The 27,500-nt window shown below is 41.1% G+C and overlaps 2 protein-coding genes across 4 annotated transcripts in view; one reads left to right on the top strand and one right to left on the bottom strand.

The window, feature by feature from the left end:
• Positions 1-8,329, bottom strand: part of LOC123519019 — a 13,591-nt gene extending 5,262 nt beyond the window's left edge. Inside the window, exons 1-4 of one of the 2 annotated variants that reach the window (XM_045280143.1) lie at positions 7,770-8,329; positions 6,346-6,490; positions 3,152-3,292; positions 2,242-2,312 (exon numbers count right to left, since the gene is read on the bottom strand). In XM_045280143.1, coding sequence (XP_045136078.1) covers positions 2,242-2,312; positions 3,152-3,292; positions 6,346-6,489 — 356 coding nt within the window. In that variant the 5' untranslated portion in view covers position 6,490; positions 7,770-8,329. Of the gene's footprint in view, positions 1-2,241; positions 2,313-3,151; positions 3,293-6,345; positions 6,636-7,769 lie in introns of those variants that run through there. The other variant, XM_045280142.1, reaches the window with a different exon arrangement.
• Positions 8,330-11,355: 3,026 nt separating this feature from the next.
• The window catches only part of LOC123518929 (histone-lysine N-methyltransferase 2D-like), a 31,676-nt gene continuing 15,531 nt past the window's right edge, over positions 11,356-27,500 (top strand). For both annotated transcript variants that reach the window (XM_045279999.1, XM_045280001.1), the window contains exon 1: positions 11,356-11,450. The gene's annotated coding sequence lies outside the window, so the exon portion shown is untranslated. The remainder of the gene's footprint in view (positions 11,451-27,500) is intronic.

Below are 27,500 nucleotides of genomic sequence, written 5' to 3'. Positions count from 1 at the left end.
CGTACTAACACACACACACACACACACACACTTTTACTTATATATAATTTCTCTCTCTCTCTCTCTCTCTCTCTCTCTCTCTCTCTCTCTCTCTCTCTCTCTCTGTCCTGTTTACCCACACATTCGAACCTCAGTATTGTGTGACTGATGATGCGGTGAGTTGCAATAAATCACCAGTGTCTGTCCTTGAGGCGTGTATATTCAGGGAGACTTTTGACAGCGCTGCGACACGGCCTGACTGGACCACCATGCACCTGCCCCGTGTCGCGTGCTGTACTCTATACGAGGGATTCAACTCTATTTTAGGAGATTGTTGCCCTCTCATGTGATGGCAACCAGACGCCTCATGTTCCATATAGCAATGATCTTACTCTACTATTAAAAGAAATGTTAAAAAGAATAATTACATTTGTTAGCCAGCCAAGTTTCATATCGCTATTTTACACTTTTCAGATGCTCAGGTGTGCCATCAGTGAATAACGCAAGTGTGCGAGAGGTTAGGGGGGGGGTGAGGGTGAGGGATGATGGATGATGGGTAAGGGGGAAGAGGTATGCACGAGGAGCTATAGGTAGGTGATTAAATGATAACTCGTATACAGTTGCCGGCAACATTTTATGAGGAAAATATGTCTATATAACGAATATAACAGGAACAAGAACCTCATCATCATCATCAACAACAACAGAAGCAGCAGCAGCAGCAGCAGCAGCGGCAATAACAACAACAAAAACTATATTTTTTCTACTTATCTACTTTCCACTTATCATCCCTGTGCTGTACCTACCTACAACTGTAGATAACACTTTGAAGGAAAGCAAGTCTACAAAAAGTAAATATACAACGAATCAAAAGAATAGACCAATGATATGCTTTCAATCATTTTGCTACCCTTGGACAGTGGCTCTCTTATATGACAAACATGAATAGATAACAGTAAACATATCAATAATGGAGTACAATACTATCAGAAGATAAGCCAAGTCTAAATAAATAACTCAAGTATACAATAAATCATGAGGATAATTTAATGATAAGTTTTGAATAGTAAATCCGTGAATACTAAAACACTACAGAACTGACAGAAGCGTAGCGTTGTTTGATTGTCACTATATAGTAAAGCAAACTTTTGGTGTGTATGTAGGGAGAAGAAGGGGGAGGGGAAGATGAAGCGTGTACATATGTGCGCTCATAATTTCAACAAACGTAAAACAGTGAGTTCTGGGCTATGTCACAGCTAAACCCTCAAGTCACTGCGGGATCGAATTACACCTTGACGGCACAATTTTTTTCTCCTCTGTTGTGGAGGCAGCAATGACGGAGGCGGCGGAGGAAAGTGAAGGTGCAAAATATACTCGTAACTGGACTTAACTTCCATCAGCTATAGGCTCCATTAACACATACTAAACATTATAATTTACATCCGATTTCGTACATACGCGAGAATAAGAGTTACGTCAGGCCTCGAGTCATAGGATGAGATGTCCTAAATTATTTCTTTTCGCCCTCAGCCCCGCCATATTTAGGAAAGAGAAAGTACTGAAGACTGACGGTGAAAGGTTGATTCTCAGCCTTCGGGAGCAAAGCGGAGTGTTTACTCTTGAGCGAGGCAGACGGCGGAGGAGTGGACGCGGAGGGAGGAGGAGGAGGAGGAAGAGGAGGAGAAGGAGGAGGAGGAAGAGGAGGAGGAGGGATAGGAGTAGTGTACAAGAGGGAACAGGGTAGGAGGAGGATGGAAAGAATGGGAACACAAGCTAATATGGGTGCGGAAAAATATAAAACGAAAACTCTTGATGATATCACAGGCAGCATTACGTAGGCCCCGTATCCATCCACTTACTGCCACAACAATTTATAAAGGCCATCGTGATTATTAATTAGCTCAGTTCTAAAGAGTAAGTGCTTTTCGTGAAAATTATGTAGAAGTCTTATTAATGTGTCACTAGAAGAGTAAAAACACCTTACAAAACCCAAATAATTTCAACTAAAAGCCTTTTAAATGAGAAGACAGGATGCGGCTTGGAAGTGTTTCAGAGTACTGTCTTGAAAATACACAAAACAAAACAAAGACGGTGATTCATGCGCACGGGAGGTTGTGAGGAGGAAGGAAGCAGTTAGAGAGAAAGGAGCGGATAAGCGAGTCAATAAAAATAACCGAACAAAGAGCTGAGAGGAAGGGAGAAAGAAGACGATAAGGTGGAAAGGGTCAAAAGAGACGAAAAACTGTAGGGAGATAAAATTACCTGGAAAATATCTCCTCCTCGCAGCGATTCTTTGGACGGGCAGTGGTCAGCATCCGCCAGTCTATGTCAACCTGTCGGCGGCGGTTAAGGCAGGTAAATAAGAGAGAGAGAGAGAGAGAGAGAGAGAGAGAGAGAGAGAGAGAGAGGTGGGGGGGTTTAAACAGTTCATTGAAATATAGGCACCGCTTCTCTCTCTCTCTCTACTATGAATAATAAACTAAAAATAAACTAATTTGACAAGATTTTAAATCTAACTCTAGAAAAAAAGAAAGCAGGTGATCAGAGAGAGAGAGAGAGAGAGAGAGAGAGAGAGAGAGAGAGAGAGAGAGAGAGATTAAGCATGATCCGGAATGAACACACAGACTTGTCCTCAATCACCCTCCCACTCCGCCACTCCGCCTCGAGGCCAAGGTGCCATAGAGGCCTTGGCTCGGCTGTGGCGGCGCCCTCCTCTGAGTCTTCTGTGTGCCGCCCGACGTATCATTTATCAAGAAAACATATCACACATCTTAAAAAATGTTGAATTAAACTTACACTAGTCTTTAAACAGATTATTAAGATAGAATAGAGATGGTCATTGTATGAATGTTATCAGTGGCGGAAAGAAGAGATATTGCGACAGTCTCTTTATTTGTCATATGATCTATGTTTACGAAGAATATACGAATTTTGCGTTAATGAAATTGAGCATTTAGATGTATTTCTTTTCAGAGAGAGAGAGAGAGAGAGAGAGAGAGAGAGAGAGAGAGAGAGAGAGAGAGAGAGAGAGAGAGAGAGCGTAACACACACACTGCTTCTGCTAACATGAGTAAGCAGACAATCAGGACGCTTGATAATTAAGTGCAGAAACCCGTCATTTCTAGTGAATCTATGACAAGTGGGTTACACAAATACCAAGTGAGAGGCTGACCTCGTAGAATTCGTCCATGTTGAGTCCCCGCATGGAGGGGGGAAGGGGATCCGCGTAGGCAGGCTCGGGGAGGTCTTCGGTCCTGTCATGGGTTGCCCGCCACCCACCAGGCCCCTCGCCCATCACGTCGTCTGGGCGCACCTGCACGATGTCACCCGCAGCAGTAGGTCGGTGGGGCACACACACACACACACACACACACACACACACACATGGTTATTCAGTGGTTTAAAGTTCTCGGACACACACACACACACACACACACACACACACACACACACACACACACACACACACACACTGTATAGTGTAGTGTATAGCATGCTCGGCTTACAATCGAAAATGCCTGGGTTCGAGTCCTGGGCTCAGCGAGGAAAATGGGCAGGCCTCTCTTCACGTAGCAGCAGGTACCCGTAGGTGCGGGATGTAACCGAGAAAATGTGACCTCACTGACCTGGTGTGTGGTGTTCTACTCAAGATCGGTCAGTAAGAGTTCTTAACTTTTCCATCGGGGAACGACTGACTAAGTGATCAACAGACGACCGTAGGTGAATTACGCGCCTACACACACACACACACACACACACACACACACACACACACACACACACACACACACACACACACACACACACACACATACAAAAAATAATTCCTGATAAACAAATAGACGAACGAATGAACCAATCAAAATCAAAGAAAATAAAGAAACGTAACAAATATACATATAACACGGGTACAAAAACACACCAGGAAGCGGAGCCACACAACCCACGGCCAGCCTTCCAGACATTCTGACGGCAATGAGGAGAGAATAATATAAACAGACGCGGAGAGTTATAAACACATCAATACGCCTGGAGTAAACAAGTAGCTTGCGCGTACACACACACGCACACACACGCACACACACACACACACACACACACACACACACACACACACACACACAGCAGTCTTATGTGTGTGTGTGTGTGTGTGTGTGTGTGTGTGTGTGTGTGTGTGTGTGTGTACTAGAAGTGTCACCAGCCTTTAAGTGTGAGTCAAGACCCGTCAGCACTCAACGCACTCAGGCCCTCAAAGGTGTACGTACATACACACACACACATACACATGACAGCTTCTGCAGTGTCAAGCTTAATAATAACTATAAGATGATTATAAACTTCTGTGAAGGAAAAGAAAAAACTGTAAGACGTAAGTAAAGAGAATAATGTTTCGTTTACAGATAATGTCATCAATAATTAAACAAGTAAGTGATAACCAGGAAAATAAAAAGATGAAACATATATATATATATATATATATATATATATATATATATATATATATATATATATATATATATATATATACATACATACACATATAAGGAGTTGATTTCACCTTCACTCCTTTGAGCTCCTTGAGAAGAGTGATAAGCGTGATATGAGTCAGGGTTGAAATGTTTATCACTCACATCTTATCGCGAGACAAGTAATCTTGAGCTTCTTTCAGAAGAATTGCGTATCAAATTGCCATAAGCTGAAATATTCATCTGGATAGCCTAGAATATCTTAAGATGCATGCCCTAGAAAAGCAGAGGGAGAGTAGTAATATGATACGACTATTGAGATGAGTGAGAGGGCTCAGTAAAGGAGATTTAAATTAGGTTCTATATTTAGGAAATAAGTTAGAATGCGTACGAGTTGTTATAAAGCATAAAAAATCATATTCGAGAACGAAGTAGGCAAAAAGTTAATTAACATTTTGGATTGTAAAAGATTGCGTCAAGAATGTGGCAGGTACACCGACATTAAAGATTAGATTAATTCATGGCGGCGATAGCAGATGGTATCTTTTAAGTGTTCAGGAGCTGTAGGGTTAACTAGCACTTGCAGCATCCTTAATTACTCTCTTATGCTCTTATGCTGCTATGTCAAGCCAGGGTGTTACTCGGAGGAGCTGAGGAAGTAGGAAAGCACGCACATCGCGCCACAAGTGTTCAAACACATGTGTCGTTTGCATTCATCCAGATTTCCTTCATAAATTGGTAACCCTGACATTATCATCACTTGCTACACATACTTGCTGTAATCACCTGCCTGTAACTAAGTCTGCTGCTGCACATGTAAATCTACGGCACGTTCGTTCCTTGGACCATATTCTGAAACATTTCTGCTTACACCTCGATTACATTCACAAAGTTCTAGTTGAAGTTATACTTGTTTATTTTAAGGATATTTTAACTATTCTAATGACAGATGAACAACACTTCTACAGTATCAATGAGATAAATATTTTGAGAACTCGACTAATCATCTCTGTGGTTTCTGAAAATAGTCGCAGCGAGAGATCATGCAGAGAGTTTCTGAATACCGACGAATGTACGAATATCTGAAGATGCAGGGAGATGCGAGTACAAGTGTCTTCGACGTGCACTCTTCGTGCCCTCAGTGACATCTACAGATTATAGCGTTCTTGAGGTAGGCAAGAAGTCCATTATGCATCCAAAAGTTGTACAGGTGATATAACAAGGATGATATAACTAAAATTTTTAGTGTCAGTAATCAGGATAGGATATGAAAAAAAAAAACCAGTTCAAGCTTGATAAAGTTAGATAAATAGAAGAGAAAAGAATTGGTTCTCAAATACAGTAGTAGATGAAGGGAATAGACTCAATTATCAGGTTTTTAGTGTTGAGTCATTAGAGACCTTTAAAAGATAGACAATCTTGTGGATAAGAACGGTAAGTGGAAATGTAGATATGTTTCGTACAGGGACTGCCACAATGCCACATGAAGGCCTGGCGGCTTCTTGCAGCTTGTCTCATGTTCTTATGTTCTCACAAATCCTGAGTGACGGCTGGTGCTTCGGTGTCTTATACGCTTCTGGTAGGAACATCGTATAACTGTAGACTGTCAACAAAAATTTCACTGTGATGTATGAAAATTCAATGAAGAGTTACAAGTCCGGCAACAACGTGCAGCTTTCAGACTTAACAGACGTTCGCTAGCGTTGAAATGTCTTGGTTAGAGATTCGTGTAAGGATGTATTTACTGAACAACACATAAACCTAAATTTTAACACAGATATTCAAGGCAGCACTCTATTGGCCTTATCACTCCCTGACCATCTTTCCATGCTCTCATTCTGCCTTCACTCATTAACGCACCCAACACACTTCACACGCTCCTTGCTTCTCTTCCATTTACCTTCTCGGGCCGTATCTTATATTCCGGAACTTTTTCGAATGCCTTGTCGAAGTCCTCTTTACACTTTATCTTGGTGCGGAAGAGGTCGAGGGCCTGGGGTGGCGGCTTCACCACCGTCAGCATGTCCTCCAGCTTGATCGACATTCTGAAAGGCACACACACACCCAGGTCACTCATGCAGGCACGTTCTTGCTGCTGCAGAGATGAGTGTTTGCTTGGATCACTGCGAACACTTCAATGAGGAGGAAAACGAGGAATCTTTCACGAATTGCGCCATACATCCAAGACACATGACTGGGTGACAACAGAGAGAGAGAGAGAGAGAGAGAGAGAGAGAGAGAGAGAGAGAGAGAGAGAGAGTGTGTGTGTGTGTGTGTGTGTGTGTGTGTGTGTGTGTGTGTGTGTGTGTGTGTGCATTAGGCATCTAAATTACTGAGTAGCCTTGTATTGAGGGTAACGTGTGCTCTTTTACCCATTTACTTACATAACACTTTTCCTTTCAAATGTCATACAAGTAGTTAAACTATTCTCTCACACATGTTTCTTTGATGTTGTTGATGGCAAGTCTTTTTTTTTTCAGATTTTTATCTCATCCAACAAATGTTTTATTTTTCATCTTTCCTTTTGTGTTAATGAAATGATTCAGAATTCCAATTATTGTACGATCTTCCAACACTTACACTGAAATCAATTTTGTCACCTTGAAAAAAAAAAAAAAAAAAAAAACATCATTTGAGCATTTCAGATCCTAATCAGCAGACAGTCTTTTTCATTCTAAATCCTTAATGAGGTGTGTTCACATTCACCTAACTTTTTTCTCAATTTATCTTCTTTTTTTTATCGTCTAATATATATTTTTTAACAATTTGCAAACACGTATTCAAATAAAGTAATTTTAAGATCCTGAACACCTCCATGACACTATACTTGTCATGCTCAGTTTGTGTGAATGGTGTAAAAATAAAATAAAAAAATAAAAACTATGATACCACCAGTTACAAACAAGAATAAAAAGAAAATGAAGAGGGAGAGAAGTAAAGTAGTAGTAGTAGTAGTAGTAGTAGTAGTAGTAGTAGTAGTAGTAGTAGTAGTAGTAGTAGTAGTAGTAGTAGAAGTAGTGGTAGAAGTAGTAAATAGCAGTAGTAGTAGTAGTAGTAGTAGTAGTAGTAGTAGTAGTAGTAGTAGTAGTAGTAGTAGTAGTAGTAGTAGTAGTAGTTATAGTAGTAGTAGAAATAGTAGTTGTAGTAGTTGTTGCTGCTGTTGTAGTCAAAAGGAGATATAGTAGTAACACCATGCCTAAGCTACGCACACATCAACGAAGCCCTTCCAGTCATCTAAAACTAGATTAAAAAATATACAGATCCATCCAATGTCACCACGCACAGAGAAAAAAAAAAACACATCGAAACACTCAATACACTTACTTGATGGATAGTGTAGGAGCACCTCTATGTAATGAACGAGGTCTGAGCTCCCTCCTGCAGTACACACTCGCCCCTCACTGCTGTTCTGTCGTGTGGCGTCACCTTCCACGTCCCTTATGTCTGCGGCCCGTCGGTGGCAGGGCTCGCTTCTCCATTCAGCTGTGGGCCACAAGGGGCATGGGTCTGGGCAGCACGGATCTAGGCAACACCAACACCTCAAATTGAAAGTAAAGCGACGCACATTGGTAGTGTCTTCAGCGCCACCCTTCAAGACACTACTGGCGTCCCTAGCAACGACCCTAGCAACGGTCCCAAGGCGAGAGGAGCATTCGTGTGAGGAGAAAATGAATCACTTACTTAGAAAAAAAGAAAAGAAAAGAAAAAAAGCCAAGGTCTGTAGATGAATGTTCTCGAATCTACGTGCTGAGGAATTGTTGCTGAAATGCTCCACTACATTTTTTCATCTATACTGCAACGGTTTCATCATTAATGGTTGTTATGTACTTTCCTTTTTTTTCTAATATTGTATCCGGTACAGTGCAATTAGATGAAGAAAAAGTAAAGAATAGTGAGCCTCATTTTCTTCCTTTAAGCTGCAAGATTATTTTTTTTACGAGTATACTGTAGTTACTTTTGTCCTAATACTGTAACTAGCGCAGTGTTGTCGGATAAAACAAAATAAATAGGGCTTAAAAGTCTGCTGCTTTTCAAATCCCCTCCTATTCGATTCTATTCACCACCGTGTATTAGGATCGTATTCTCAAACACTTCTGTATTTCACTTCCACTATTTCAAAAGCTTTATTTAAATGTACACGATTTTTTAAGGTGTTGTTACAGTTCTAGAGACAGATTGACAAGATTCCTACATTATCAACTGGAGAAACACTCTTGAAAACCCGCGCTAATCATCTCAGTGGCGTTTGAAAGCAGTCGTGGTGAGAGAGCAAAGCGTTTCTGAATAAGGAATTTAAATACACAATTAAGGATATACCAGTATTTCGTGTGTAGGTTGAGCGAAAACGAGACAAATGCAGAATAAGACTAAGCAAATAACACACAAAACTCGCTAAAGAGACGGAGTACATAGGGAAACTAAAAGGCGTGTTGTGACCTGTTTCGCTGGAGCTTGACAAACAATATCTGTAAAAGGAATGAATGGTTAGAGATGCGTGGGACGTCTCGAGAGGGAGTCACTTTCATCCATCAAAAGGAGGAAGGACGACGAGAGAGAGAGAGAGAGAGAGACCATAACCTGTCCAAAGCTGCAGTTATACTTGAATGGTACGCGCAGTCTTGGTACACCTGCGCAAAAACCAAGCGTGACTCAGCTGGAAGAGGCGTGCTCACCTGACTTCGTGTGGCGATATGCTGTGCTGATTTATTCATAGTAGAGAGAGAGAGAGAGAGAGAGAAAGAGAGGACATTATTTTGATACACTCTCAAAAGGCTCTAGTTAACGTTACACTGGTTTTCAAAGATGTTTATTATAGTTTCAGTGGTAGATAAATAATATATCTACATTATTTTGAGGAGAAACACTCTTGAAAATGTGGTTAATCATTACTATGGCCTTTAAAAATAGTCGTGGTGAGAAAGAGGAGTGTTTTAGCTTATGCATGATGATATGAATGATATTTATTTATGACAGAGAGAGAGAGAGAGAGAGAGAGAGAGAGAGAGAGAGAGAGAGAGAGAGAGAGGATATCCTGATTATGAAGCGAGAACACGTTGCTCCACACTAGTCGATAAGGCATGATAAGAGATAAACACAAAAATAGGATAATTACGCAGACTCTTCATTACTTCAACAGGATATTGGGTAGACAGGTGAGTGAGTGCGGAGAAAAGGACAATAATTACGAGCAGAACAGCGTCATGTACTGAGATCAATATTGAAGTCTCGTCCATGCAGACAAGCAAGGCGAGGCGAAGCAAGACAAGTCAAAGAAGTTGTGCATGTATGTGAGTTTCATTATCGTTGTTGTAGAGGCTCTCTCTCTCTCTCTCTCTCTCTCTCTCTCTCTCTCTCTGTGTGTGTGTGTGTGTGAACGAAAAATACGAAGTCTTCATTTCATCCTTCTCATCTCTTTTGAAGCAGTGCTGTGGAATGGAAAGAGAGAGAGAGAGAGAGAGAGAGAGAGAGAGAGAGAGAGAGAGAGAGAGAGAGAGAGAGAGAGAGAGAGAGAGAGAGAGAGAGAGAGAGAGAGAGAGAGAGAGAGAGAGAGAGAGAGAGAGAGAGAGAGAGAAAGAGAGAGTACTGCTACTATTTCAACACATTCATTATGATGCTCCTCTGGGTGAAGGCAGCGGGCTGGGGAATACGTAAACTGCCTCCCCTTCAAACACCTACGGGAAGTGGCCATGGCAAAAGATAGAGATACGTGATAGGCGGCAGGTGTGTGTGTGTGTGTGTGTGTGTGTGTGTGTGTGTGAGGGGAAATTTACCGTAGTCGTCAAGCATAAGGCGATACCTGTCAGGGAATCCAGTGAGTAGGTGTGGGTATATGAGTCACCGTGAAGCATTTTCCCTGAGTCATGTCTCTCCCTGCAAGGTGCCTTCCTTGCTCTCCCTTCCCCTCGACTCCCCTCGCCTCCCCTCTCTGCCAGCCACGCCCACCTCCACGCCGCCCATCATACCCCTGCCGATACCTCAACACCTCTATTTTATTGCCGGTTGCTATGGGTAATGTGGGTGCGTGGACACGCCGCCGCCACACCTGGAAGTGACATATTCAACCGGTCGTCGAGGGTTGGAGGTTTCATGATCAATACGCGCCACGGAGCCCGGCTGTGTCTGTTGCCAGTTTCGCTGTTGCTTCATCAGATTTACCTGAAAGTTACAAGCTCTTTCATAATGTCCGCCGCCCTCACGGTCTCTCAGCTCACAATGCCGAGAAAGACGAGTCACAGGGGCATACAGTATGTTCTAGTAATGTAACAAGAAATCCTGGATGGCCCGGCATGGCCCCACCAACCTGCCCCGCACCGGCGCAGTCATGAGTCTCCCAGAAATTCCCCTCTTTTAGGGAAATTCCGACAGTCTTTTCCCTAGATGACATAGCAGATTTGTTTTGCATGAGTCAAAATGTACATTGGGTGCAAATATATCTAAGTTTATAAAAAGGAGAACCCAAATAAAAAGTTGGAAAGAACAAAAGAAGGGGAGACCTGATCCAGCAACACATTACTGATGGTGTAATACTTCCGCCGCCATGGCTGTGCCGGAAGCCCTGGACTAAGTGTTAAAATAAAGGAGCGTGGAGTTTGATTTGTAAAGCCTTGTCAATATCCTCACTGGAGAAGCAATAGCAATACAGCAGTGTGTGAAGGCCACGCCTCTGTCAAAGGAATCATCATACAGTCATCGCAGGTGCGCCATCTGATGAGCATGATATAATCCCTTCCCATAACACATCAATCAACTCCAAATGAAATATCTCACATAATAACACTAGTATTGGTCAAAATTTCTCATTCCTGAAACCTGCATGGTCATATGAGTTTTCCAAAATCCTCTACAGTTCTCGGTGAAACAATCCCCGCAGGTTTAGGGGAATCGGGATGCACATGGCCCTGTTTTTCCCCAGAAGCGGCTGCCTCCCCGGCACCAGTGTGACTCCAGCTCTGGCTGTGTCAAGGTGCATTTTCCTGGAATTTTGGAAGAGCTGAGCTGCGTCAGGTACCTTATCTAACGTTTATTATATCCCTCTAATGAGCTGAGGAAGGCGTCAGGAGTGCCTGTTGTGTGTGTATAGTGAATGGCGGTGAGGGCGGCGGCGCCCTAAGGGTTTACCACAGTATGGTGCCGGTGGGCCCTCCACGCCGCCACATTAAACACTACCCAGACACATTTGTCTCCCTGAATGTTATCCAGAACAATGAAGTAGTATAGGCAGCACGAGGGTGATGCCGCCGCCACCTGACACTGCCTAGATTTGTAACGGGGTCTGTTACCATGTGCACTAATCAGACACACACACACACACACACACACTGGCCGCTGCCTTGAGTGCGAAAACTAAATCACACACTACACAGCATTGTCAACTTTGTAAAGCAGAAACATGAAGGTGATTAGAAGCAGGAGTCTGGCCACTCTGCTTTCCCTTGTGTCACCTGCTTGTTTGCCGCTTCCTGGACAATGATTGCCGTGTACGCTTTTGTATTGCGGTTATTTTGGGACTGTGAAGCACTCCTCATGATTCCACACACATAAGGGCCAAATCCACCTAAATTTGCTCTCTCTCTCTCTCTCTCTCTCTCTCTCTCTCTCTCTCTCTCTCTCTCTCTTACGTAACGCCTCACACCTCTCTGTCAACCTCATCTCCTCAACGCCGTTCAAGCCGAATACAATGTAATCCATGCAGACTGGGCAGCCCATCCACCACAGGCTCCACATCGTATTTGCGGAAGTCTTCTAATTTCGCAGTACCACAAAGTCATTGCTTTGCTTTCTGGTGTAGCGCTGACAAGGCTGAGACAAGTGCCTCCTTCAGCTGCTGTGTGGGGCTCGGCGCTGCGGGCGAAGGGAAGCAAGGTCAGCTTCCTTAGGCAGTGAGGGGAGGAAATGGTCCACTAGTGACTGTCTTTTATCATCATGAGGAGCCTATCCAGAGACGAGCCTTGTGGTTGTTGGTGCAGCCCATCATCGGCTTCCCTCAGGGTTCAGGAAGGCCACACCCTGTTTGCTTTGCCTTGTGATTATGTGTTTACTTTCATCAAGGCGACCGCTGGCTAAAAGGATAGTGTAATTTAATGGTAGAAATCTCGTTGGTAATTAATTCCTCGGCCTCCTATATAGAGCTCGCTTCCATCACGAATAGTATAATAAAGCACGTTAATGTCACGCCTCTGTCAGCGCCGCCCTTGGTATACTGGTGGGCGGGCGGGGCGGAGTAGGGTCTGGTATCATGAGTCACGACGTCACGTTCATCAAACACCGCCATCGATGCAGTGCTTACCACTTTCACGGAGAACCATTACGAGGCTCCCAGGGGAAAGAAACCTGAAAAGAGAAACGCTTGCAACACACACCGACTGCACACTTCACCCAACCAATCAAATCAGTTGCATGAGTTTGTATTTCGTGCAGTTAATCTCATGCTGCCTCTCGGGACTCACAAACAATACAGGGGTGCATGATGAGAAGTAGTAAAGAGCGCGCCTCTCACTGATTTATTGCTCTTTTATGAACCATCAAACCAATCGTATTTCTTCCTTTTTAGCATAATTAATTGGTGAGGCGTCAGCCAGCGGGAGGCGGGGACGTGGTCAGCTAGCGTTGGGGGCGTCGGAGTGGCGTGAGCGGGCGGGTTAAGGAGGGAGAGAGGAAGTCAACAGAAAAACTTAGTCTGCTACCCCTTCTCTCAGTCCACGCCACCACCATCGCGACGCCAAGCGAGGTCGTTAGGGAGCCGAGGCTACTGCATAAATATCTGTGTGTTTGCTTGGGAAAGACGTGAGGTTGGGCTGATATGTTGTTGTGCAATACCTGGCAGCATCGGTGAAGTAAGTGCGAGGGTTTGATACTATAAAAAAATCACTACATAAATTCAAGAGCTAAGTAGGTCTGCGGTTCGGTGATTCGATCTGAGCCTCGACACACCTTGACTGCGTGTAATAAGGAAACTGACTTATATACACACAAAAAAGTCTGATTTCTGAACTCTGAAGGCTTTTAAACTAATGGCGGCGCTTAATCAGTTTGGTGCCTGAGGGAGAAACACGCGGAGGGTTCTGAGAGTTCGAAAATGCATCCCGTAATGATTCCTAATGAGGTGTGGCAGCGCCAGACCCTCGCCACAACTCAGCGTCACCACAAGGTTAGAAGCACAGCGTCCAATTCATCAAACCCTGACTATTTTTTCAAACTTTTTACTGTATCAAAACGGATCACAGGTGTATAAACAAATGAGAAATGATTAAGATTTAAAGCTATATTTGCGTAATCACTCGGGATAGGTATCGTGGAATATTCTACTTTCAGAATTAAAAAGAACTCTGTATAATATTGCAAAACTATTTTCCAAAAGATATTAAAATGAACTCATAATTTACTTCCATATTATTAGAAATTGTAGAGCTAATTTAGTTTTAACTGTAAAGGTGACATTGTTCAATGTCAAGCCCTAATCAAATTCCTTCCTCACACATGTAATCCAGCCCTGGAAATCCAAGTCGTGGCCTTTATTAATTGCAAAGCCTTAACAAAAGCCCCAGTGCATGCCACAGCCTGCACGGAATAACTCATCACCCAGAAAGTGCAGGCGCCTTCATTTCGTGCCTGAGCCTTACACGTACGTACTTACATAACTCACAAGCAAACATGACGCACAGAGAGAGAAATGAAAAAAGAGTAACTGTTGAGAAGAAATGTATTGCTAAATATTGGAGTATTCAGCAACCCGGGCACTCATCATGCATGGTCAACATGTCGCGTAATGGAGTGCTACGTCTTGGTGCAGCTTAAGGTCATCTTAGGCCATCAATTAACCCACCCATGACCAGTGCTCGTCACGCCGCCACCACTAGACGGCGCCACCCTGTCTGATACTAATGGCGCGCCCTCCAAGACAAAACTATTCCACATTTCCTCAAACTGCAACTCACTGTACTCTTCATGGCCACTCAATCCACGCGCTTATAATGGCTTCGATCTCAGAACTCATGCATTGCACCTCGATCCTGCTCTACCCAGAACACATGAGTTGAATCATTGAAGCGATTGACTTGCCTTCACACAAATAGTTCAGATCAATGGCAGCAAACCCTCACCGTGGCCGCGGTAAGGCCGAGGTGAACGGTACCGACAGCCACAACGGTGACATTTCCGATTGAGGAGCACAGAAAGAATGTCATGTTACAGCGAAAGAGAGAGAGAGAGAGAGAGAGAGAGAGAGAGAGAGAGAGAGAGAGAGAGAGAGAGAGAGAGAAAAAAAATATTGGAAATCTGATAACTGAAGGTCAGCTACTTTGATTAGGCTATAGAGGTTTTTAACATAAACGAGCCTCAACTAAAGCGAAAAATAAAAACAACCAATAGGTAAACTGGCGTCCACTCTGGCTCAAGAAGAAAGTATAAAGTAGTAAAGTGAAGAGAAATTAAATAAGAAGTAAAGGATAATTATTCAAAACGATACAGATACACTATCACAATCATAATTACCAATATCACTGTTACTGCTATTGTTAGTTGTTGTTGTTGTTGTTGTTGTTGTTGTTGTTGTTGTTGTTGTTGTTGTTGTTGTTGTTGTTGTTGTTGTTGTTACTGTTGTTGTTGTTGTTGTTGTTGTTGTTGTTGTTGTTGTTGTTGTTACTGTTGTTGTTGGTTGTAGTGGTGCAGGTAGTTTTAAGATATTCTTCTTCTTCTTCTTCTTATTATTATTATTATTATTATTATTATTATTATTATTATTATTATTATTATTATTATTATTATTATTATTATCATTATTATTATTATTATTATTATTATTATTATTATTATTATTATTATTATTATTATTATTATTATTATTAGTAGTAGTAGTAGTAGTAGTAGTAGTAGTAGTAGTAGTAGTAGCAATAGTAGTAGTAGCAGAAACAACAGTAAAAACATAGTAGTAATAAAAATAGAACAAGAACAAGGACGAGGAGGAGGAAGAGAAGGAGGAGGAGGAGGAAAAAGAAGCGAAGGAGGAGGAAGAGGAAGAGGAAGAGGAGCAGGAAGAAGAAGAAGAAGAAGAAGAAGAAGAAGAAGAAGAAGAAGAAGAAGAAGAAGAAGAAGAAGAAGAAAAAGAAGAAAAAGAGGAAAAAGATGATGATGATGATGATGATGAAGAAGAAGAAGAAGAAGAGAAAGAGGACGGGCAAGAAGAGGAAGAGTAAAGATGATATCAGCTACATAAAAACAAGAAAACTTTTGAACTGATGATTCTGAACACACACACACACACACACACACACACACACACACACACCGAGTTTGAAGCAGGGCGAAGTCAAGGCCATGCAATGTTCGAGGTTTCACTGTCACTAGGCTGCTACTCTCTAAGTGTATCCTCGGCAGACGCTCCTCTCACACATGTACTCTGCATTGACACACTAAACGTCGGTCAAAAAGATAGCAAGGAAAGTATCTGGTGTTTGCAGTAGCGTGTGTGTAATCTTGTTTATTTATTTATTTGTATATTTATCTATCTATCTTTTTATTTATTTATTGTGACGTGATAGATATGTTTTCCTTCTATTTATTTATTTGTTTATTCATTTATTATTATCTTTTTTTTTATTGTTCGTTCTAAAGGGTATTGAATGTTTTCAGTTGTGCAATACTTGGTTACTTTCTCTCTCTCTCTCTCTCTCTCTCTCTCTCTCTCTCTCTCTCTCTCTCTCTCTCTCTCTCTCGATATTTTTTTAGCTACATCTCTTTCAAATGATAATAATACCAATAATAATAATTAAAATAATAATAATGATAATAATAATAATAAAAAAATAATAATAAAATAATAATAATAATAATAATAATAATAATAATAATAATAATAATAATAATAATAATAATAATAATAATAATAATAATAATAATGATAATAATAATAATAATAATAATAATAATAATAATAATAATAATAATAATAATAATAATAATAATAATAATAATAATAATGATAACAATAACAATAACAATAACAACAATATAGATAACAATAACAATAGTAATAACGATGACAATAACAACCCACAAACTTGCTCATGCGTAAGATTTCAGAGGTTACTCATCGCGAAACCCAACACAGTGTCTTAACCCCTTCAGTGCCATGACACGTTTACATATTCATTCTGCTAACTATTTGGTGATTTTATACAGCTTCAGAAACTTGTGTGGGGGTTAAGTGTTGTGAAGACTTTAGCCATTTAACCCCTTCAGTAATGGGACACATTTTTACCTTGAGATCTGTGTACGATTAGACCATTTTAGTAACATTAGGAAGGGTCTATGGAGGTCAGAGGATTAGTAGCAACAGTCTTCACTATTTTAATCCTCCATATGAGTTTCTGAAGCTGTATAGAATCACCAAATAGTAAGCAGAATGAACATGGAAAAGCGTCCTGGTACTAGAGGGGTTAATCTTCTGACCTCCGTAAACCCTTGCTAATGTCAATGAAATGGTCTAATCTTAAGGTAAAAATGTGTTCCAGTATTGAAGTGGTTAAGTCTAAAGTCCACCAGGCTGCCCACCCGCTGTGTTACCGTGAACTGCACCAGGAACACGCGGGCCGGTAACCCCTCTTCTCCTCATCGCCGGATTCTTCCTTGCACCATCTTCTGCCCACCCGCTGTGTTACCGTGAACTGCACCAGGAACACGCGGGCCGGTAACCCCTCCTCTCCTCATCGCCGGGTTCTTCCTTGCACCATCTTAAACACCTTGCATCCACCTTGCACCATGCGCCACCTTATGCCGGCAATTCCCGCCACACCAGGAAAAGATCTTATCGCTTCCCTATTTACTGTGCTGGAGATTTCGTTATTGTTACATCTCTCTCTCTCTCTCTCTCTCTCTCTCCATCGCCATTTGTACATTTTATTTCTGTTTCTTATCTTTTCTTTCTTTTTGTTTGTTTGATTGTCTAATATTCTCTCTCTCTCTCTCTCTCTCTCTCTCTCTCTCTCTCTCTGACCACTAGTTTGATTGGAAACGCGTATAATTTGCTTCATATTAGGATAAGAATGGCGTGAGACTAAATCCTATACAATCAGCTTTTATTACCACGTGAATAGTGACTCGGAGGAACCCGAGACGCCTCTTGACATATACGAGGTAGAAGCGAAGCTGCTCCATGTTTAAAGGTTGCGTGTGTGCCTGTACTCTCATATTCTTAAAAGTTTCTCATCCCGTATTGGAGCTATTTTCAGTTGGTTATAGAGATCAGTCAGGTTATTTTATATGAATTTTTTTTTTTTATTTACTGTTGGTATGGAATATTTGGGAACTATTGGTAGTATCATTGAGAATATTATTGAAAGTACTGCCATAACTTTCTTTGAATACTAGTTAGAATAGGCGAGATAAATAGCGGAATCTATATATGTTTTGGCAACTTCTCTTTGTACTTTTTTATCCAGGAAAACAAGGAAACACTCAACCTAACCTAACTAATTTAACCTCAATATTCACTGCATGACTTTAGCTTTTCTTAGTTTTCTATGTACTTCACTTGACGTTTTGTTTTTCTTTATCCAGGAACGCAAGAAACAATTAACCTAACCCAACGTAACTTAATCTCAATGTTCACTCTAGGACTTCAATGGTTATGCGATGTGACAGTGACAGCCCCCTTGAAAAACACTGGTAGAAATCAATTATACTGTTGCTTTTTTTAATGCTAGTGTAACTTTATGTAAAGACTGACCGTACCTTGAAGAATACACACAGAAATTAGTCATACAGAAAAATAAATGCTTAGTGTGATATCACTTCAGTAGGAAAATAATAACATATGAATAACTGTTTAGTAGAATCGAAAACCCTTTGAATAACACCAGTAAAACAAAACATACATAATTTCTTTTCAGTTGCTTTTAATCCATTGAGTATTACAAGCAGCCTCCAAAAACTCCATTACCTCACGTTACTAGTCAGTCACAATAGAATCAAATCACATACTAATTGCGTTTTATGAGTAACCAGATGATTTATAACCACATTCATAACGAGAAGTGTCACCCCTAACTTGATCCAATCCTCTAAATGGCATATGAAACACAATGATACTGGATCTGTGCTATTGAAAAGGTTAATGTCAGTCGCGGTATAATTCATAGGATAAAAATACAAATAAAAGGGGATTTATTTAACTGACTGACTGAATTTTTTAATCTTTTTTAACCAGTCGATTATCTGATATTTGCTTTTGTGTTAGAGGAAGAATCTGACAACGATTTAGTTTTGAGTTCGCATGATTCCCTGGGTCTGTTTTTCTCTTTTTTTTTTTTTTATCCATTTCGTTAAGTAAAAGTGACCATCAGCGATACCAGAGAGAGAGAGAGAGAGAGAGAGAGAGAGAGAGAATATGTCTTTCACTACACTTATACAACATTACATAACACACACACACACACACACACACACACACACACACACACACACACACACACACACACACATCCTTTACCCTTTCTCTAAGCCTTTTCCACCGAGTTGCTTCAATGTCCACAGCCCCGAGTGTGAGTATGAGTGTGTGTGTGTGTGTGTGTGTGTGTGTGTGTGTGAGGACGCGATTCACCTCACAGATCAGCTATATAGGGCCGTGGCTCATCCCTGAAAAACTGCACACACTCTGAAAGCCTCTAGTATCCCTGAAAGACTCTCGTGATCACAGACTAAGGTGGGTGAGCTTCGAGAATCTGGGCTGAGGGAGAGCTGGAGACACCCATGCTGGTCCTGAGGGAAATGAGTCGGGATAGATTTATTATTTTTTTTTCCTTGCTAGATTTGAGGTTAAAGTTATGGTTTGACACTACCGCCTCCCTTCTACGCTCCTCCATTTTACCTTGGGTCTCAGTTATCAAGGGCCTCCTGTGTGTGCGTGTGTGTGTGTGTGTGTGTGTGTGTGTGAGGGCATTGGTGTATGAATCGTTCCCAATTCTTTTTTCCCTTTGTTTTGTTTTCTTTTTTCCTCTCTCTCTCTCTCTCTCTCTCTCTCTCTCTCTCTCTCTCTCTCTCTCTCTCTCTCTCTCTCTCTCTCTCCTTTCTCTGTTATTTTATCTATTCACCTTTCCAGTTGTTCTCAGCACTTCGTTTACTTCATGTCCCTTTCGTTGTGTCCGTCTACATCTTCTCTCTCTCTCTCTCTCTCTCTCTCTCTCTCTTCCTCGTCTTTGGTTAATGTAACTTCTTCTCTCAGTGTCCTCCACGACGCTACTCTGTGTTAACTATCCTTGTGTTAGTTTGTTTTATTTTCCTTCGTTTCTTTTCGTTACTAGTCTTTCTTTATGTTTTGGTTTCCTTTTGCCTTTTCAAAATATTTATCTTTTTTTCAGTTCTATTTTCCTTCGTTCTCCCTCTCTTTTTCCTCTTTTCTTCTTCTTTTTTTGCATTACTGTTTCTGTTTTCGTCTCCTGATCATCTTCTACGCTTGATATGAAATTTTCTCTAATTTTTTTTTTTTTGGGTGTCTTCTCGTTCCATTTTCTTTTCTTCCTTCGTCACTTTTTTTTTCTTTTCATACATTTATCATGAATCGTTTCGTTATCTTTTTTCCATTAGTCTCTCTCTCTCTCTCTCTCTCTCTCTCTCTCTCTCTCTCTCTCTCTCTCTCTCTCTCTCTCTCTCTCTCTCTCTCTCTCTCTCTATCCTTTCTTTTATTTCTATTCTCCTTGCTTCATCTCTCCTTCATCTCTTTCTCCGGTCATTATTTTCTTCATATTTCTTCTTTCATTCCTTGCCATATCTTCTTGCACCAATTTTCTTCCCTCTCTCTCTCTTCTCTCTCTCTCTCTCTCTCTTGCTTTCCATTAACTCTGTCTCTCTCTACTATCTCTCCTTTTCTTTTCATCTTTCCTCACTTTCTTTCGTCCCATCTATATCATTCATTCACTTCTCCTCTCACCATCTTTACATCCTTCCTTTCATTCCTCTCCATATTTTTCTCCTGTACAACCTTTTACTCCTTTCCTCTCCATCTGTGTGTGTATTACCCCTTTCCTCTTTCCTCCCTCTGCCTGCCAGCCAGCCAGCCTCCCAGCCTGCCAGCCTTCATCTTTCCCTGCGCCATTCTTTCCACCCTTTTCCCCGCCTCGCATTTTCTCGGTCCGTGGAAAGAAGGCATTATGAGCGTCACATATCAGATGGAGCACCCCAAGGCCACACTCAGGGAACCAATTGTAACTTTACCCCTCGGTGTCCGGTGACTGAGCAACACTCGTGATCATGATGCTGGGCTGGAGAGAAGAGAGAAAGGGCTATGACTTCACTATATGCAGAACCCTCACACATCTTCCTACGACAGTGACGCATTTGTTATTGAGTTAAAGCTTTTCCTTGGGGTGATGTCAACGTGCAGTGAATTCGTTGCAGGCGCCAAGTGGAAGTTTTCTGGAGATCGATAAGAGGCGGGGTAGCGATGAGGTGGACAGTCATAGTTGGTTGGCCGGTTATTTAATTAATGTGATGTTAGTGTAGGGTAGTTTTAGGGTAGATTAGGATAGGCTTGGTTGGATTAGATTAGGTTAGTTTCAGTTAGTCTTAGGTTAGGTTGATTTAAGTCAGCTCAGGTTAAATAAGATTAGTTTTGGTTAAGTTTAGTTAAATTTACTTACTTTAGGTTAGACTAGGTTTAAGTTCGTTCAGATTAGGTTAAGTTAGGTGAGGTTAGGTTAGGTTTGATAATGTTTGGTTGAGTTAAGTTAGGTTAATTGGATGAGCGGATGGATTAATGGAAGGTAGATACGAATACACTTGTCTTTTAATTAAGCGAGAAGGAGGCTGGCAAGGTATACACGCTGGAATAAAGCTCGCTAGGATACAACTCATAGGCATATCAGTTTCAGAGATGTTCCGATACTCCACTCTTGAAGGAGTTCAGTTAATAAGGAGCAGGGAAAAGCAGGAACGAGCAGTGAGTCTCAGGGTTTCCCTGTGAAAGGGATTCTGAAACGCTTCTGCGCCCTCACCTAAACTCTCTTCAAATAGCTCTCGTTGAAGTTACGATAAGAGAAATAATAATGATGAAAATAATAAATATAATGATAGTTATAATAATTAAAATAATAACAACAACAACAACAAAACAAACAACACCAACAAACAACAACAAATAACAACAACAACAATAGCAACAACATCCCGCCAACAGCAAACAAACAACCAAATAAAAAAAAAAACTCCACTAACAAAAGCAGCAACCACCACCACTTCCCTGTCTTGCCTGTCTGTCCACCTGTCTGCTTGTCTGTCTATCTATCTGTCCGCCTGTCTGTCTGTCTTCACACCCCCAAGACCCCGAGACCCACCCTGCTGACTGGCCCCCTTGTCACCAGCAGTCTCAGGGCGCGGGAGTCACGAAGGTTGACGCAATATGAAACAGATTGAGGCAGGATCGATGAAGTTTTTCCTACTGTCTCTCACGCAACCGGATGCTGGCGTTCCATGCCTGACACGAGACACTGACGCTGGAATGTGCTACTGGGGTGTGTGAGGGTGATCGTCAGATGCTGTGGTGGTGGTGGTGGTGATGGTGGTGGTTATGGTGATTATGATGGTGGTGTGCTTTCTTGTATAAGAGAGGTGGAATTAGAAATAAAAAGGAGAAATAGAAGTTGTGGGGAAAAAAGGACAGTATGGAGAATAATGATGCTATGAAAAAAATGAGTTAGAAAAGAGAATAAAGAAAGAATTGACGATATTTTTTACACCATCCTGTTATTCGTTTATACTGTGTGTGTGTGTGTGTGTGTGTGTGTGTGTGTGTGTGTGTGTGTGTGTGTGTGTGTGTTAGTATCTAGATCCCCACGGCACAGCTGCAGCAATATTTGATCCCGAGTAGCAAAAGTTTACAACCTGTTTCAGTTTCACCATTGAGGAGCATCGGAGCACCTCTTAAACATCCATTCTCTCAGCACTGTATCACTTTGCGCCTCGGAATATTCAGTTTCACTTCGCTCTGCCTCGGGTCTTTCCAAATTTTGTTGCGAAGTTTGAACATTTCTTCCCGGTATTAACTCCTTCAGAATCAAGGCTTTCCTTTATTCGTTCCACAGCTCTTTATTATGAGTAACACTAGGATATATATTTTCTATCTATAATCGTGTCTAGTTTTTCGTCCACCACAATTTCATCTATATTTATCTCTAATGTATCAAATAATTGCTGTTTTTTACGAAGCTGGAAGGTTTTTTAAAGGAACAGGTAAACTTCAACTTCCATTGGTTCGTTCACATTGTTGTTATAGACGCTGTTCAATTTCTTTAGCATGAATAAACTTTACTAAATCGTATTCCACCATTCCTCTCATCTCTTCAGCCTTGCCCTCCTGCACTACCTACAGAGAGAGAGAAAGAGAGGGGGAGGGACGTTACAATCATAGGAGAAGCACGCATCTCTATCCTCCACCAAATATGATCTTGCCCTTGATGAGAGTTTAATGAGACGCATCTTCATGTAAGCTGTCTTGAATCTCTTCCATTCGGTCTCCGCTCAGTAAGGAGCTTCCCTCACCATAATTTTTTAACACTTGCCTCGTACAGCACGTAACATGTTATCATTTCTGCCAACTTTCCAAAAATTCTAACGTCAAATATCATTTGCGTTTTCTCAAAACATTTTCACCTCTTAAAATTTCTGACCGATGCAACGTTCACTCATTTTACAGGTGGCTCTTTTCAAAGGTACGCCATCCCTTCCCAAAGTGATCCTAGTTATTCTCACCTTTCAGTCTTTTATTTAATCACTTACCAGTCTTTCTTTTCAAGGGTATTTTCACGTATTTCCAATTTTGAGGCAAAGCAATTTTCATTCCTTCGAAAATCACTCTATTCATTCCCAAAGTCACTCTGTTTCTTTCCAAAGTAACCTCAGTGATTCCCGTCTTCGAAGTCTTTAATGTCGCATACTCGTCTTTCTTTTTCACACATTTTCGCATCTCTTAGTAATTCTGGTCAACGCAACTTTCACTTTTCACAATTATTCTGTTCATTCTCAAAACTTTTGGACAATTCTGAACCACTACTCGCCCAAACCAATTTCTCTGGAATGTTGAGCTCAGTACATATTTCTTGCCATTCATTATTGCGGCACTGATTCAATTCCAGAAACACGCAAAAATAACCTACTTTTACACTTCGTCTTCCTCAGATTTCCCAATATTTTGTTAACGTATTTTCTATTATTTTCCAAGTACTGCGTTCCTCCGCCATCTCTGCTGTGGGTCGACTATTGCTGCGGGTGTATATAAATCTTTATTTTTTTTTTTCTATTCGGCTTCCTCGTTGCTCTCAAAATGCTGCTGTTGTCAGTTTTCTTTTTTTATTATTTTATTGGCATTATATTCCTCACCTAACTCTGCTTGAAGCTAATCTGTACATTTATTACATTTTTTCATTGAGATTATATTTTGCTTGTTATTGTTATTATTATTATTATTATCATTATTATTATTATTATTATTATTGTTATTATTATTATTATTACTATTATTATTATTATTATTACTATTGTTATTGTTATTATTATTGTTATCATTATCATTATTGTTATTTATTAACCCCTGCATAAGGAATCCTCTGTTCCTATTTTTATATCTTCACTTTTCTCTATTCATTAATATTCTCTTCCTTATTGTTCTCAATATGTGTTATCAGTATTCTCATTAATTTTCACCTATTGTGTTCTTCAAGGCCTCTGCTATTGTTAATCTGTATAAACATTTTCTTTTCCAATACAGCTGCTTCCTCGTTGTCCTCAATATAATCTCTTATCATTATTCTTATTAATCCTCAACTATACTCTCCTCTTTAGCCGCCTCTGCACAGTAGAGCTGCTATTGCTAATCTGTATATGCATCGTACACATATTTTTCAATTCTATCCAACGACCTTTCATCGTTTTCAGCCCGCACCTCCTCTCCGCATCGCTGTCCTCTGCACTTTTCCATGTGCACCAGAAACTACCTTTGACATTTACTGCTCTATAGTGCACGCCACTCACTTCCTGCTTGAACAACATTTCTTTCCTTTAAATTTCTAAATATTCTCTCCCCCAGCTCTCATTAGCCGTCTTCTTTGCCTCGCTAGCCTTCCTCTCCACTTCCTGCGTGTTGCTTCTTCTCATGTATATTTACACTCCTCCCCAGTTTTTCTCCTGCATGGCGACGTTGTCTGCTTCTTTCTCCTCCATCAGCTGCTCCATTCTTCATTCCATCATTATTTTTTTTTCTTTTGCTCCCTCGTCCAATTCTTATGAAATACACTTTTTTTTTCTCTTTCATCAATATATTTTTTTGTCGTTCACTTTTTTCTCTCTTTTCTTCCCACCTAGAATTTTCTCACCCTCAGTGTATATCATTATCTGCATATCTCTTCAGCTACATTACTAGTATATCTTTATAACTATATGTCTTTTCTCTGCTTATTCCTTTTTTGAGAGACCATGTTACACTTCTGCCTTACTAGATTGGGAATGTCTTCGTTCGCTTCTTTCATTACCATTCTCTCCAAGAACTGTATGCATTGGTGTTATTCATACCCACTAAGTATATTCGACGTCACCTACACTTTATCTATCTTTTACTCCTTTATCCATAACTTCACCTTTTATATAGTTTCTGTTCCTTTTAGACAGGCCCACTTCCTCGCACGCATTTCCTCACCTCACTTTCCGTTTCAACACATATGAACTTCCCACCAAACAATTCTTCCCCTTTTACCTCTAAGTCCCGTCCCACTGAGAGCCCTAACAACGCCTCTTTCCGCTGATTACATCCACGCACATTGAAGAACAGTCGAGTATTTCCAGGTTAATAATCCTAACCCTCTCAACTTGCTTCCTCTATAGTGTGTGCGTGTGCGTGTGCTCGTGTGCGTGTGTGAGTAGAATTCTCCTTTCTACATCCCATCCTCTCCCCTTTAACGATCAGCAGAAAACACAGAGACTTGAATTCTTGATAATTTTCTAATCCCTTTTTCTAATCCTACCACGTAAAGATTATGATGACCCAGAAAATCTTAAGGGATATGTAAAAAGACTAATTACGTACACTGCAACACCGTCCCCTAACAGTAACCTACCTACTTATCGGCAAATTCGTGACGTTATTGCTTTTTTTTTTTTTTATCAGCCTAGTGAGAATTCCGTGCTAGTGGTGAGATGGGGCGTAGGTAGAGGAGTATTAATTTGTATGCGCACGCACACGCAAGGACAGCAGCTAGCGGGTGAGGACGAGCTAGTAACCCCATTCCCTACACACACACACACACACACACACACACTGGAAGAGGAGGTTGAAACTTTCTCTTTAAACCGTGAGATCGATGTTCACTTCGTCGGTGTGTGTGTGTGTGTGTGTGTGTGTGTGTGTGTGTGTGTGTGTGTGTGTGTGTGTGTGTGTGTGAAAAGGAAACACACCAATCAAAAGGGGTGCTAGCCAAACAATAGAGACCCATCAACAAACACAACAATCATGGACGGAGGAAAATTGTATTATTCATGGTGGTGATGAGGAAGAAAATTTGATACATTGCCTTACGTGCGTCCATATGTGTGTGTGTGTGTGTGTGTGTGTGTGTGTGTGTGTGTGTGTGTGATGGACGAGGCTGTCGTGAGGAGTGGCAAGCAGGCGAGGCTGGTGTAGGGAGCGGAGGGAAGCAACGGGAGCAGAAGTCGGCTTGAGTTAAGGAGAAGAGGGAAGCAAAATGTAGGACAGACAGACACAACAATAGGGGAAGAAAAGAGGAGTGAAGGGCGCTTTTGTTACCCAAGAGAGAGAGAGAGAGAGAGAGAGAGAGAGAGAGAGAGAGAGAGAAAAAAGGAGGAAAAGGAACACTGGTAGACAGAACGAGATAATTGTCATAAGATCAATACTTGGGTAGTTTCTGCTGCTTCTAGATCTTAACCCAATACCGTCTTGTTGTCGCCATTTTCTCTCTCTCTCTCTCTCTCTCTCTCTCTCTCTCTCTCTCTCTCTCTCTCTCTCTCTCTCTAGGAGCTTTAATCCTTTGTTTAGGCTAAGTACAGCTGACACAGAGTTACGCACAACGACATGAAAAGCTCGCGATGCTGGGTCTGGGTTGGCCAACTCTTCCGACTGTGTTGACGTTATGTCTTGTCTCTTAGGCAATCAAACATCCTGCACTTTGGCCGCCATATCCATGCAGCTTTGCATACCCAACTTGTTTCGCCTGCCACATCCAGCCACACACCATTCTAGTACTACATCTCACCTTGGACGAGTGCACGGATACAACATAATACTGGAAACACACACACACACACACACACACACACACACACACACACACACACACACACACACACACACACTTTCTCACTCTCACGTTAGTTTATCATTATCAAGGGTTTGCGCAGCTCATCATTTGCTGATAACGTAAAGAGGAAGCAAAATATAATAACCACCTTTATTTCAAGCACTTCTATGTGTGTGTGTGTGTGTGTGTGTGTGTGTGTGTGTGTGTGTGTGTGTGTGTGTGTGTGTGTGTCATTAAATGTTATCTTCTCGTACTCCTCTCTCTGTTATTCAGCAAAGATCGATTCAGAGAGGAGAGACAGGCAGACAGACAGACAGACAGAGAGGGAGCTGCAAATACCACACAATAGCAACACAACACGTACATTCACCTTCCTGAGAAATGGAGTCGTTGTTAGTGAGTTTATGATAATCTCTCGGTTAGTATTCTTATCATGTGCTGTTATATCATGCGTTTATCCATCTCACGGGTTTATCTTGCCTGTGTTTCGTCCATCTCTCTCTCTAGTTTTCATGTTACTTGTTCTCTGCTCTACCGTTATCCTGAATCTACTAGTATGTGTTTTTCTCTTCGTGTTTTCCATCTATTATTCATTAATTTCTTAGTTTATTAGTTTTTTTTCGTTGGTTCTTTATTACTATACTCTTTTTTACATTTTTTTTTTTTTTTTGTTTTTGCCATAATCTTACTCGGAGTTTCATGTCTATCACACATCCATTCTTTTTTTCTTTCTTCGTTCTTAGTCACTACGTTATTTTTATTT

The sequence above is a fragment of the Portunus trituberculatus genome, chromosome 44 (genome assembly GCF_017591435.1).
Source record: "Portunus trituberculatus isolate SZX2019 chromosome 44, ASM1759143v1, whole genome shotgun sequence".
In the NCBI taxonomy this organism is placed as follows: domain Eukaryota; kingdom Metazoa; phylum Arthropoda; class Malacostraca; order Decapoda; family Portunidae; genus Portunus; species Portunus trituberculatus.
This window is presented reverse-complemented; position numbering and strand designations above follow the sequence as displayed.